This window comes from Cylas formicarius, unplaced genomic scaffold, assembly GCF_029955315.1.
Source record: "Cylas formicarius isolate icCylForm1 unplaced genomic scaffold, icCylForm1.1 PGA_scaffold_1__22_contigs__length_36826433, whole genome shotgun sequence".
Taxonomy (NCBI): domain Eukaryota; kingdom Metazoa; phylum Arthropoda; class Insecta; order Coleoptera; family Brentidae; genus Cylas; species Cylas formicarius.
Genome location: NW_026844264.1, coordinates 25,623,695 through 25,637,674, shown reverse-complemented (window position 1 = coordinate 25,637,674; position 13,980 = coordinate 25,623,695). Strand labels below are relative to the sequence as shown.

General features: G+C 32.3%; 2 protein-coding genes across 2 annotated transcripts; one reads left to right on the top strand and one right to left on the bottom strand.

Moving 5' to 3' along the window:
* Window positions 1-1,100: 1,100 nt before the first annotated feature.
* On the top strand, window positions 1,101-5,348 carry LOC132696792 (uncharacterized). The gene is made up of 5 exons (XM_060661826.1): window positions 1,101-1,237; window positions 4,053-4,293; window positions 4,611-4,744; window positions 4,798-4,947; window positions 4,999-5,348. The coding sequence occupies exons 1-5, from the start codon at window positions 1,147-1,149 to the stop codon at window positions 5,151-5,153; spliced, it is 771 nt and encodes a 256-aa protein (XP_060517809.1). The 5' UTR covers window positions 1,101-1,146; the 3' UTR covers window positions 5,154-5,348.
* Window positions 5,349-6,332: 984 nt separating this feature from the next.
* On the bottom strand, window positions 6,333-13,980 carry LOC132697136 (uncharacterized). The gene is made up of 7 exons (XM_060662428.1): window positions 13,784-13,980; window positions 11,434-11,674; window positions 11,248-11,381; window positions 10,856-11,005; window positions 10,526-10,693; window positions 7,938-8,303; window positions 6,333-6,687 (listed from the first exon to the last, which is right to left on the bottom strand). The coding sequence occupies exons 1-7, from the start codon at window positions 13,857-13,859 to the stop codon at window positions 6,383-6,385; spliced, it is 1,440 nt and encodes a 479-aa protein (XP_060518411.1). The 5' UTR covers window positions 13,860-13,980; the 3' UTR covers window positions 6,333-6,382.

The following is a 13,980-nucleotide window of genomic DNA, read 5'->3' as shown; positions in this document are numbered from 1 at the left end:
AAAAGGCAAAGGATGTGAATGTCATGCGAAATTTTGTTTGAAAGAGATGACAACGGAAACATATATTGCCATTTTAACTACAATGTACCTTATTTTTGTCAAAGATTATTCCAAATTACATACAAGGTAGAACCATTATCAGTAAGTATAATAACATAATGTTAGAGAGGCAGGCAGAAAGTAGGACTGCGGACGAATACCCCGACTTTTGGATTTTTTTTAATTATGCCGAGCAAAAATTCATCTTCAGAAACCATTTAGGTCTCTATGAAGCTTATGTATTGCAATATCCAAGGCCGGTATAAAAAAATGTAAAACCTTTAAAGATATACTGACAGTACATGACCTATATGTCTTCTTGGCCAAATCCCAGATGAATGTGATTACAAGAAATGTTGGGAATATTCCAGTCTATACATACACGGATACCAGACGTTGACGGACTAGACTTGGGTTAAGTTATTAACGAATTAACTTAATTAGTATTAAGTAAATAATAATAATAAAAACATCAAAAATAAATAAATGAAAAAATAAAAATAAATATAGAAATAATAAACATTTTTCTTACCATTCCTATCCTTTCCTTCCATTTTTTCCACTTTTAACATAATTAAATTAATAATAAAACACAATACAGATAATTTTAAAATAAAAAGAAATAGAATTTTTAATTAAACCAAACTAATAAATAGAAAAAATAAACACAAGAAGCCTAAATAATAATATTAATAATCTAATGTGTCTAGGCTACTATAGATGACCAAACATAAATATTAGAAAAACAAAAATAAAAGAACAAGAAAATTAGTAGATTATTAATTTAATAGATCAGATTTTATAATGTAAAAATAAACTTAAATTTATGAAATAACTAAACTTTTCAGTCCATTGAGTTCATTTCTCTTTTCAAAATAATAAAAGGATCTTAATGTTAAAATAGGCTACAAAAGAGACATTCAAGCGTTTTTTAGGATTCGTATAAACGATATTGAGTATTGAGAATTTGTAGAAGCGAATATAACTATGTTCGCTCTGATACGCCCATGTCTCGTTTAGCATTGACAAGTTTTCTGTTAAAAACATTAAAATCATACGCCGCTTGCGAATGTTTACATTTATTGGTTTAAATATCGCACTGGAACGATGTTCCGCAGCACTTTCGCCCTACATTTACTAAACCTGTTTTTGGCTTCGTTATGGTTGAGTGTTTGTCACGGAAAGGGCAGATCGTTGCGTAAGTAAACATAATATTTTCTTGTGTTTTTATTGACATTCTCATCTTCACAATAGTCCTATAAATGTACATTATAATTGAAAAAATGAAAATAAAAATAAAAAACTTAATTAATCACACAGACAAAAGAATAATAATAAGTAAAATTAAAATAAACTAATGTATATTTCCAAAACTATGTCTTATTACATTTCACAAATTACCAATGAAAAATGCAGCAAGAAACTTCGAGAAAAGTCGTAGATAATTTGCATAAATTAAAAATAAATTATTATTTTTATGGTGAAAATCATTTACATTTAATTGTCAGTAGATAGTACCTTCATGCTTTGTATTCACAATATCGTCGATACTTCCTTTTTTACGCGCGTGATTGAGGGAATGAGGATGACAATTATTCCTTTTTATGCATTTTACTGCAATGAACAGATTTAGCGTGCGATGTTAACAAAAAAACAATTTGATTTTTCCAGAATTACCTTTTTTACTCTCGAAATTAACAAAAAAATTAAGAACCGACGACCGTTTGGAAAAACTTTCTTAGTTCGAATTTTCCTATCATTAAACCGTAATTAACAATTCTGTTATTAGATTTGCTTGTAGCCTTTGACAACTATTAATTAATAATTACAAGCTCGGTCAAGGCGGTAAGTGTTTTAATTACACCTTTTAACTTTATTTGTTTGCTCACCATTTTCCGGTCGTCCATGAACTACCACCCGTATTTATTTAAGTAAAAATTGTACAAGACTTAATTTATTTATTAGTTTTATTCAGTATGCCATTTTAGCTTCAAAACAACCATAATGACAAAGAAACCTGGGCCATTTGTCCTAACCCGATTTTTCGATTATTATCAATTCAAGACATATACGAAGGCTGCTCACTTCAAAATTGAAAATCATTAACAATTTTGATAGCCATTACAAAATACACACTTATTGATCTTCTTTGGATCAAATCAACTCCATCTTCAAATCATACAACCTTGTGACAGTGCTATCAAATAACTAGACTACTAGACCTACGGTGACTTTAAAAGTCAGTTTTCGGTGCCTACCATTTTGAACTTTTTTTTAATGAATTGTTTGAAGAAATTTTTTGAGTAAATTAATACACGTAATATAATTTAGGTCTGAACAGGATCAGTGAATCATTGTAGTTCAAATTTGACCCTACATTGTATTTAGGGATTTCACTAAATTAACAAACTGATATAACTGGGCACTAGTGAGGCATATTGGCTCCTGGTAATTTGGAATTGAACCAAGTAGCCAATAATAAAAAGCCGAAAGAACCAATATTGTTTTCAGAACTTTTGTGGACGATGCGTTTCTTGTTGATTATTAAAAAAAAAAATAAGATTAAGCAGTCAACAAATAAATGCAAAGTTTCGTAGTCTTGGTGCTAAAAGACCTCAATATTCCACAAAAAATCAGTAAATAGTACATTACTTAAAATTACTTAATATTCATAAAATTGCATTGAAGAAACTCTTGGAAAATACAGGCTAGGTCCAATGCGCTGGGTATTTCAATAGACGATGAAATGGAAACAACTTCCTATAGTCCATATCATACTAGTAAAAAATGTGGAAATATGACTATATAGTGTGACCTATTTGAATTGGAGGCAAAATTTAAATATCGATATTAAAATAATTTTATATTATTATATGTCGCAAAAAAAAACAGAAAAAAATCCTACTTTTCTGTGAGCAGCAGATATGAACTTAATGCACCTATTTTTGTGATAAATAATTAGTTTTCCCTCTTGATTTCAAGCAGATCATAGTCAAAAATAGCATTTTCATAACTTACCGGACTGAAATCTACAATAAATCTGTTTATAAACCCACTTTCTTGGATTGAAGGTAGGTTTTTCTTGTTCATTTCAAACAAAATCCAATCAAAATCGTCTTCTTCGGCTTTTTTTGTAACGAAAACGTTAGTAAACCTGCAGATATCCACGGAAAACCGCCCTTGCTGGGTCAAATAGTTGCCGATTTCGATTAGATTTCAGTTAAAATGTTGTTTTTAACTAGGATCTGCTCGAAATCAAGAGGGAAAACAAATTATCTACATTTTTAAGGTAGATTTCGGTACAATAAGAAAAAGTGAATAAGAAAAACCTACTATCAACCCAAGAAAGTTATTTTCTAAAGTATTTTTCTGCAGCTTTAATGTAGATTTCAGTACGGTAAGTTTATTTATATTTGTTATTTGTACCAGAAACGGGGATTTCAAAATCATATCTACATTTTTAAGGTACATTTCGGTTCAATAAGACGCGAAAAACCAAATTCTGACATCTGCTCGTTTATTAACGTCTTTGTTGCAATAAATGCCGAAGACGCCGATTTTGAACGATATTGACATTAAAGCTGCAGATAGCTAGTTAAAAACCCACATTCTTGGATTGATAGTAGATTTTTCTTATTGATTTCAACCAGATTCCAGTTAAAATCTGCCCTTCCGACAAATATCGTATCTAAAACCGCATCAAAACTCCAGATATCAGCTTAAACTATCATTTTTTGATGCAAACAGTTACCTTTTCATGTCACCATCGTTGAAATACTAGTCAAGATCGGCATCTTCGGCCTTTATTATAACGAAAACGTTAATAAAACCGCAGATTTCGACGTAAAACCGTCCTTTCTGGCTCATTTGATTAGATTCCAATCGAGGCACTTTGTACTAGAAGACCTTGAATATTCTACACCCCTCCAATATACAAAAAATTTAATAAAACTATGGATATGAGTGTAGCGAAATTAATGTTTAAATTTTAATATTCTTTTCTCGTTTTTTAGCATCAAACTTCCCCGTCTGTAAACGAACCGACCCTAATATCAATCAATGTCTAGTGGACGCTACCGAAAAAGTTAAACCGTTCTTGGCGGAAGGAGTTCCCTCGCTCAAAATCCCTCCTTTCGAACCTTTTCAGATCCCTAAAATAGAATTGGCACAAGGGACGAGATCGTTGAATTTCAAAGCCGTTTTAACTAACGTCCTCGCTTACGGATTGTCGAATTACAAGTTCACTAAATTCGAGTTAGTTCACTCATAATACTGAGCGTCTTTAAGTAACTATTAATCTCATGGGAGCTTAAACCATTTCAATTTTTCTTGTAATGCTTTTCTTACAGAAGGAAACTTTGTTCTCGGTTTGATTTAAAAAAAAATATTATTATTACTTAGTACGACACTCAGGTTGAATCATTGTTTATATTTCAAATTTCAAACCCAGAACGAGATGCCTCTTGCTCCTCGAGTGCAGCAGCAACAAAAAAGTTAACTGTAGCAAACTCACCAAGAGATTAATAAATACTTATCGGACATCCTGTATGTTCGCGAGATTTACGTTGCAGTTACGATATACCGGGTTTCCAATTCTTCTGCGAGGCCACCATTCCGGGATTAAACCTAGAAGGTGACTACACTGTAACCGGAAGAGTTCTGATCGCTCCGATTGAGGGAAAAGGCAGGTTCACCGCTAAAATAGGTGCAAAGGTAAAAGCAAACTTTCTAAAGCAGATACATGGTTTATTATTTTAGATTCCTGCGAAGCTTTCGTCTACCAAAAGGTGAAGCTGCTGAAAAGAAACGGCTTAGATTACTTGACCCCCGATTTTACCAACAGCACCATCAATGTCAGTGGTCCCAGGGTTAAGTTGGATGGTTTGTTTGGCGGTAACGCCCAATTAAGTAGGTGAAACGAACACAACGTCATATTCGGGACTAATACACCAATTTCAGATGATGTGACGAATAAAGCCATCAATGACAACGTGGACGAACTTTTTGCGGAACTTAAACCTGTGGTAGAGCAAACGTTGACCAGTATTTTGGAAGATATTCTGTTCAAATCGTTGTTTGTGAATATCCCTTACGATAACTTGTATCCAAAGTAATATATCTGGACAGATAGTATTCGTATTGCACAGAGTATTTGTGAATCAGATAAAGTGAAAACAAGAAACTATACTCTATATAGTAAAATCAGATGGAAAAATTATATAGTATTTGACTTGGAAGTAATGAGAACACTTATTTTGTAAATTTGCGTTTGCTGCTCGATTCTGGCTCCTTGCGAAAAAAAAAGACAAAAACTTACTAAGGTTTTTTTTTTGCTAGATTACACTGGATTTACCCTCGTTTTTAAAAATGAAAATTAATTAAAGAAATTTTGTTCCAAAATACGGTTCCAAGATGGTCTGAAAACATCCAAATATTTATTTTACTTTAGATATCTACTTTTCGTTAAAAAATTAATTTTATAAAATGTAATGTTTAGGCTCTTTAAAAAACAAAAATTATATATTTATTTAGAAAAATCTATTGCACCCCGTTAATGGTAATTTTTTTAATATTTCGATACTATTTGCTTACAAAAAAACTCCTTTCTGATTAAAATATATTAAAATACACGCAACAGGACTGAACAACGCATGATTGCTGTGCTGGATAAACTTTTTTTTAAATACCACAAACAAGCACTATTCAGAGATTCCACAAAAGTTTGGAAAGTAAATTTATCAATAAATATACAGACACAAAATACTTTTATTCGTAACCAAAACTAGCGTGTATGAATTGACAACGTAGGAACATATATTTAATGTATAATAAACTAAGCTACAGGAAACACTACAATAGCTCATTGGCTTTCAATATCCCGGACCAACAGTTTTTGGCAGTATTATTACTATTGGGTAAAAAATAATTTAACTGAAAAAAAAATGCTAATGAACCTTCAGGCCCAATCGATAAATGTCAACAATATCCAAGGCAAATATTTTCTTTATTTAAATTAATTTCATAGACATCAAAATTTTTTTAAAAATATTGTAAAGAAAATTATCCTGCCGGCCTTTTAATACTAACAAACTAAGAAAACGAGAACAAATAATTCTCTATAATTAATATTATTTGTGTATATGTAAATAAGCGAATTAAGTTCCAAAATAGAAATAAATAGCATTCGTTATCACCTATTGATTTGTTTTGACTGTATCAAAATGTCTACTAAAAACTTTTCTGAACTTTTGATGTCTCTATCCGTTGAGGTATTTAGAGGGGCGTTGTATTAAATTAACCAAGTCTTTCAACTGCATTTTTCTCTAAAATTACTCAGCCTACATTATTTCGGAAACAGTTCATCGACAGAAAATCTATTGAAAACCCTACTGACGAACTCCAAAACAGTTTTTCCGATCGTGGTCTCGAGCGTAGGCCGCAGGTCTTCCAGTAACTGATCCATGTTGGCGTTGAGGATTTTATTAGTCTGTTCAGTCAGCTCTGGGTTGTTCTTGAACAGATTGTAGAAGTGGAAATTGGGCTGCCCGAAATCGATACTTTCTATATCCAATTCGGGAAACACCAAGTACTGCTTGCCTTGTTTGAACTGTCTACGGCCCAACATCGTTGCCATGACTTTTACGTCCGCTATAAATATTAATATAATAATAATAGTAATATTAATAATAATAATAAGAATACTAAATTGTGAACATAAATAAAGGAAGTAAGTTATATTGCAACGTGTAATTTGGTTTTTAATTCCTGACAAATAAAATGACGTCTTATGGTGCCGACGAAATGGTATTTTATACAGAATGTATGAAAAGCTTCGTACAAAATATTGGGAGGTGAAAGTGAAACCAAAAATGGCATATGCGAAGCATTCAATCTTAGATACAACCTCAGATTGATGTAACCGGGTGGATATTTCTCGAAATACCACTCTTTTATAATACCACCTTTTCAAATAATTGCAATATACAACACTTTATTGATGGTCCTATATTCCACCTATTCAAAGAAGCAGATTTCCAACCAGTGCAGTTTCTAATTTTCAATTTAAAATAGCTAACAGTAAATTTCACATTTCACATTTTGTATTGATAATAAATTCGTAGTTATCTCAAATTTTTTGCTATGATCTTTGAAACTTCAAAAGAAAAGAAACTAAGCTATTATCTTCATTCGGGTTTAAAGGCCGTCGTCGATTGGAATTACTTCCTAACGTTTCGCTAGCACGAGTGGCGAGCTTCTTCAGAGGTCCTTCCATCTCCGATGTTGGACGTAGACGTAGACGTAGACGTAGACGACGGCCTTTAAACCCGAATGAAGATAATAGCTTATCAACGGGCCGCGAAAGCATTAACCAATTTATCAGAAAAGAAACTGTTTTAAGAAGTTCGATGTAGAAATCATTTGGAGAGCTGCATATCACCTCCCCGTTTATTAATTACTGAATTCGCAAAGTTTGCATTTACTTTGCTCTTTATGCATGACCGTGTAAATTTAGTAAATTATGTAATAAAAATCTATCGATCAATTCAATTGCTGGTTAATTTAATATAATAATTTAATACAAGTTAATATACGAATTAATTGCCAATCAGTGCAAATTATTTTTTTTATAATCACAAAATACAGTTCGTATTCTCCTTGCTTCTGTTTTAAAGTTATTTTTATCCAATATTTTTTGACAGACCAAACCCAAGCAAGCAAATTGAATTAAATATTAATCATTATTTTGGACGCTGGTGATCTTCAAAATTGTCTATAAAAACACTGTGTTTATAATTCTGGTAGATAAATTTTAAGCAAACTTAATCGCCACAGAAAAATCACTGCGAGAAAAATGTAGTATTGGGAATTTTGAGGAAAAAAATTTTAGAAATACTTACTAATATTTCCGTCAGCAGGTCCCGATCCATCGAGATTAAAAAATAACACTTTCCCAACGATAGAATACTGCGCTTTAATCCTGATGTGGTCGAACCCCATATCGAATTTGATTTTGTTCGTGTCAAGATCTATGTCGAAATCTTTGATCGTGAACTTGTCAGCATCATAGATTTCCACGTTGACGAATTTCGCTTGAAAACCACCCCCTGCATCCAGACCCACCTCGGGTAAAATCAGGGGGTTCATCTTGGGCAATCTGAATTCGGGGATGCCATCCTGCAGGTGCGGTTTTAAAGTTTGGACGGCTTTCAGAAGGCATTTGTTGAAGTCGGTGTCGTTTTGGTGACACTTTTCGATGTAGGAAGCTGCAAGATTGTTTTGCAGGAGCTGTTTAGAATATTGATAGAGGCAAATGTCGCTGTTTACAATTGGGCAGGAAACACGGAGGTTGATGTTTGAAAATTGCACCATTAGTTTCTATTTATCGCCTCCCTGTGCAGCAATTTACTTGCTATTTCAGGCTAATCAATGCTACAGAAATGTCGCGAGTGGGCTATTGAGAAATCCGAATACGGTCTTAATAATAATGAAATTTTAATGGCTCAATGACAGTGTCCGTGCGTGATATGCATATTTTGTTGATTCAATCGCTGTAGGTGGTATTTTGAAGTTTTGGTTGTAACGATCGCTTCGTATTTTCTATTAGGATATTTTTTATTATTCAGGAAAATTCTGTGCAGAGATTTTTAAAAATGGCTTTTTTTACCTACCAATAAGTGCAACATGCGTCGGCGTTTTGGGTCAAAATAATGGGTCAGAAAAATACCGGCAAGTGGAGACAAGCCGATGAAGACAGTTCAATCGATATATTTGAGGAACTTAAGAGAAATTTAAAACTTTCGTTTATGAGGAAAAAAAGTTAATTTTCCTCACAAGTTGGAACTTAAAATCCTTATCCTGCATTTTGCGTTGCCATATACTAACTTACATTTTCATCCATTGTATGTGGATGATTAGTTTTTTTATTAAAACTTTTCAATATTTCTCTACGCTGACAAAACACATTTCAAAAATTTTGTTTGAAAATAAATCAATTAATGCGCAATGTTGTGAATACTTGAAATTCAAATTACGCCATCAAACGGCCAGAATGTCAATCTAGGATTTGCCTAAGTAATTAGCCAGCATTCCTTTTTAGGTAGTTCAAATAAAAGTTAAAAAAGTATTTTTCTGTTGTGTAAATTTCCGAATTTAAGTGATAATGGTGATTATAGTGGTTATAACGACAGTATAATCCTGAATTTTTTGAAAAATCAACTTTGATTCTGAACTAAATTGAACATGTGATATGTGTCGTCAAAATCCACATATTTCGCAATCAAATTTAATTATGCCTAAGCTAAATGATAAAAAAAATGAAAATGAGGTTCATTTATGGGTGAAAGTAATCTCATTGTTTATCCAGCATATAGGGAGATCGCCTTTAATTACGCATACATAGAAAACACACTATCGACGAAATTGAAAAACGTTGCATTCGGTAATATTAAAAATAATAAAATAGAAATCTAATAATTATTCTTAATAACCTGTTAATAAGTTGCACAAGGAAGAAGAACTGTCATATTTCTGTATTTTCGTCATAAGCTAAAAATGGATGGCGATTTTCTTAGACCATTTTTCATACAATTAAATGGAATATCAAATTAAACTTACGAAATTTTTTTGCTATTGCCACCAAACCATTCATTCTCACTACCGCCATTAGGATACACAATATGATTCGTGTGAAATTCATGACTGTATTTGATCAAAAACGAAAATCGGAATGAAATCGTGTGTTATATGGTCAAACGTCGTCAACAAAATGTGCGTGAAATTGTCCCCTGTAGTTCCGAAACCTCACAGTGATAACCAACACAAGGTGATGCGCCGAAAACATTAATATTCCACCAGCGAATTTTAGTTGTATACACAAGCGTCTAAATTTTCTTGCGAAACCATTAATTTTTATAAGGATATTTGGACAAGTGCCAATCTAAGAATCAGCATTATTAATTACAATAACAAATAGTGTTTTTGTTTTAAACTAAAAAATATAAATCGATTCCTTACGTCAGTAGGTGCAAAAATATTTCAAATAAAACATGATTCCATTTTTAAGGGAAAACATTTTTGAACGGAAACGTTTTTAAAAATATTCCATTCGCAAATATTTTCCTTAATATTTACCCTTAATAAAAAATATTTGATTTTTTTTACATTCGCAGGTAAATAAATTAGAGTGTCACCTTGAAGCAGTGATTGGCTAAACCAAAATTACGTAAAAAAGACATTGTTTTCGTGTTTTATACACCAATGTTTTACAGTGGTGGTAAGCTTATTTATACATTCCAATAATTGAATTTTAATGTGAAATTATGTCTATAGACAATTAAGCAAAACGCCATAGAAAATTACATTTCCCTTAAAAACAGAAAATTGAAACACTTGTCCTTAACCAACTCAACTTAATAAATAACACTTATATTAGATGTTTACAATCACAATTTTTAGACGACTTGTCTCACAGCGTTCAGCTAGGCGCTGAGTCCTTGTTTGGATACAGGTACGTAAAAGACTTCCAAAGGTACATTCGTGAGCAGCTTGTTCGATATACTCATGAATAATGTGGCCAGTTTTTTCTTGAGTTGAGGCAACATAATCTTAAAAACTTCCTGCCCGTTTTCTCTCAGGAACAGGTTAATAGCTTCCGCTGAAATATCAAAATACCTAATGTTAAGTTAATAGGCATTACATTTAAATTAAATATTTGCTGATAGTGTAAATTCTCGTTTACACTCAGTGCTGCCGATACACCGATACAACATAGTATGTATCACATTGCAATGTAAATTGTAATATTCAAAATACTCACTTAAAATCCTATTATTCCTGTAAACATTTTTCACCATCATCCTCATTTTTTGAACTGTTAGATCCAAATTCAAAGAATCGATATGTAGGTATTTTTTACCATTTTTGTCATTGAAACTGGCCCGACCTTTGATCATGGCCACCAAATCGTCTAAAAAATTAATTTTAAACAATAAAAATATCAAAGAAAAATTTACAAATCTATAGCTTTCAAATAAAGATACGAATTTATCAATAGAGAAGGCATCCACCATTTTATCAAGAATATAGATAAATCTCTAATTCAAGTGGGCGTACTTAAGAGGTTGTATTAAAAGCCATCTGTCACCAGTTTTAGGAGCACTTTTCAACATAAAAGTCTCGTCAACTATCTCAGTGAGTTTGGTTACTTACCAAATTGCCCAACAAATGTCCCATTGCCACTGGCAGGTAAGATTATTAGCACGCCACTACTTTGATATCGGGCGTTGATTTTTAATGAAGGGATTTTTATCGTTGTTTCAAAAGGCCTATCATTTTCACTGAGTCTGAAATAATAAAGGTTAGCTCGTTGCCAACTAGTTTCACTCACCTACTCACTTTAGGCGAGACATGGTAAAGTTGCTAGCTCCAAATATGTTCATTTCCTTCAAAGATATCCGATATCCATTTGGTCCGCCCGTCAAGGATAAAGTCAACTCGTCCATTAGGAAAGGTTCCACGGAAGGCAGCTCCACTTCGGTTATACCCGCGGCCAAATATGGTCTTAAATGCTCTAATGCGCTTTTGAAGCATTCTATGACTTTGGGATCACCTTGGTAACACTGCTTTACGTAGGGGGCTATAAAAATTCATCTTTTGTTTATCCATGTCTCGAGAAAGTACCCTAACAAAGTTTAGGTTGCACCGTGCTACATTCTATTTTAAATTAATTAAGTATAAATCTCCTGAATATCTTTTTAACAAAAGCACTTTTCGTACAGATGTTCATGAATTGAATCTAAGAAAAAAAAATTAAAAATTTGTCTTATCGCATTGCACACACAATAAACAATTTAAGTGTTTTCGATTTAACAATATCAACCAAAACTTTTAAAAACCGGCATAAAAAGTATCTTCTTGGAACTCCATAATTTCTGTATCGGAAAGCCACTCTGCTTTCTCCTTTGTCCTGCGACTTCTCTCTTTATCGAAAACTACATTTAACGATTTAATTAATTAATAATTAATTTATTTAATTTTGTTTATTTCATTTTTTTTGTTCTTAGAGTAATTTGGTTTACATTAAATTGAGACTTGAACAGTGTCTGATGAAAAGTATTTTTTTAATGGGGATACTTTATACGCAATTTTAATTGCGTAACTATATAAGACATAAACAAAATAAGGTGAATGTACTACTAATTAGCAACTTTCGCACAAGGAGATAAACGAGAGGTTTCACGAAATGCAGGTGAAGGTGAAAGCGTATTCAATCTTTCGGGGAACGTAACAATGCAGAATGAATTACTTGTTGAAGTTAAAAAAAAGACAATACCAATTTTCTTTGCATTTTTTTATATGTCCTAGCAAATCTATCTCTAACTGATGATTCGTTACACACTCAAAATCTCTAAAAGAACCTCAAAAAACAGAATTTCTCCAGGTGTAAGTGTAATTTTACCCAAAAAATAGACTTTTCTTCATATAGGTCCAGGTGATTATTTTCCCCACCTCAACATAAAAACATGTACCATTCACACACTCTATAATAAATAAAACCTTCTCCCTATCGTCAAAATCCAAAAATTATGGTATTTCAGGAAGTAAAAAATTAATATATGCAAATTTTACAACTGCTAATAATACTGTTATATATATTTTTTAAATTCTCTATTTTCCAAATGTTACAGCTTTGTTAGCCTGTGTTAATTATGATAATTTTGAGTGGTGCGTTTTCAAAATGTTTACCAACAATTATCTTGGACCTCCAAACTGTTTTCGTCAACCACTCGACATATTAATGTCTTCTTCTTCTACATAATTACATATACAATGTATCGATATGTATAGGAAAGAGTGACAGATTCAAAAAATACATAAGATATAAAAAAGCCGATTTGTAATATTTTTTTGTTATCCAAAAATAATACTAAAAGTTCTTAAATAAAAAAAAAATTAAAGCATATTTCTGCAACGAAAGCTTCAATTCTTTTATCACATTAGTCTTGCCTTGAGTGTGTTGGAATTGTAACAACGCAATTTAAAACGCCGCTGAATAAACTGCACTTAAATGTTGCAGGTGAATGGCTGTTCGTTAAAATTTCATAACAGATTGTTAATTTCATGTGAACAAGAGAGAAAAAAGCAAATTGGCGTTCGCACTTCCTAACAGGGACGAGGTCGTTCCGCTTCTAAACTGCTTAAATCGTCGACGATTTTTGGAAAACTCTATTGACCCGAAATAGTTATTAACAATAGAAATCCCCTTTATTTATTTATAAGACACGCGACAATCCAAGTACTGGTATTTTTAACTACACATTAGAATTGCCTAGAAAATTTGTCACTTTTACTGTAGTTAAAAGAAATTAATTTTACATTTCTCATTAAACTGAGTGCTAGTTTAGTAGAGAAGCAAAATAGTAAAAAAAAACCACTTAAATTTTTGGCCATTTTTCGCACCTTAATGAGAAAAAAATAGAAGTGCCATATTAGTTTTTTTCCCAATATCACAAAAATTTCTAGATCCTCAACATTACAACGGGGATGTAGTGATAGAACTTTCATACAAGTAGGAAGTTGTTTCTATATGATCCATTCGTATCTAGTTATGGCTGGTTAGTATTCTGTTTGTCTGACAACTTTCATTCATCTTATATAACCACCCCATGTAATAGAATTTATCAGTTTAATCGACACCAGTATCCATTTGGCCTTTTTCACGACATACATTAAGCGAGAAACTTACGTGGATGATCGGCGTCCATTTCGAGGCAATCCGCCAATAAAAGCACACCAGTGATAGTCACTATCTTCGATAACATTATTATACACTAAGTCGTTTGATTTTTAGACTCAAAAACCTCGACTGCGCCGAAGAGAAGATTCCTCTTCAAATGATAAATGAGTGTTGCGTACGGTTGCGGATTACCAATTTGTGGCGTT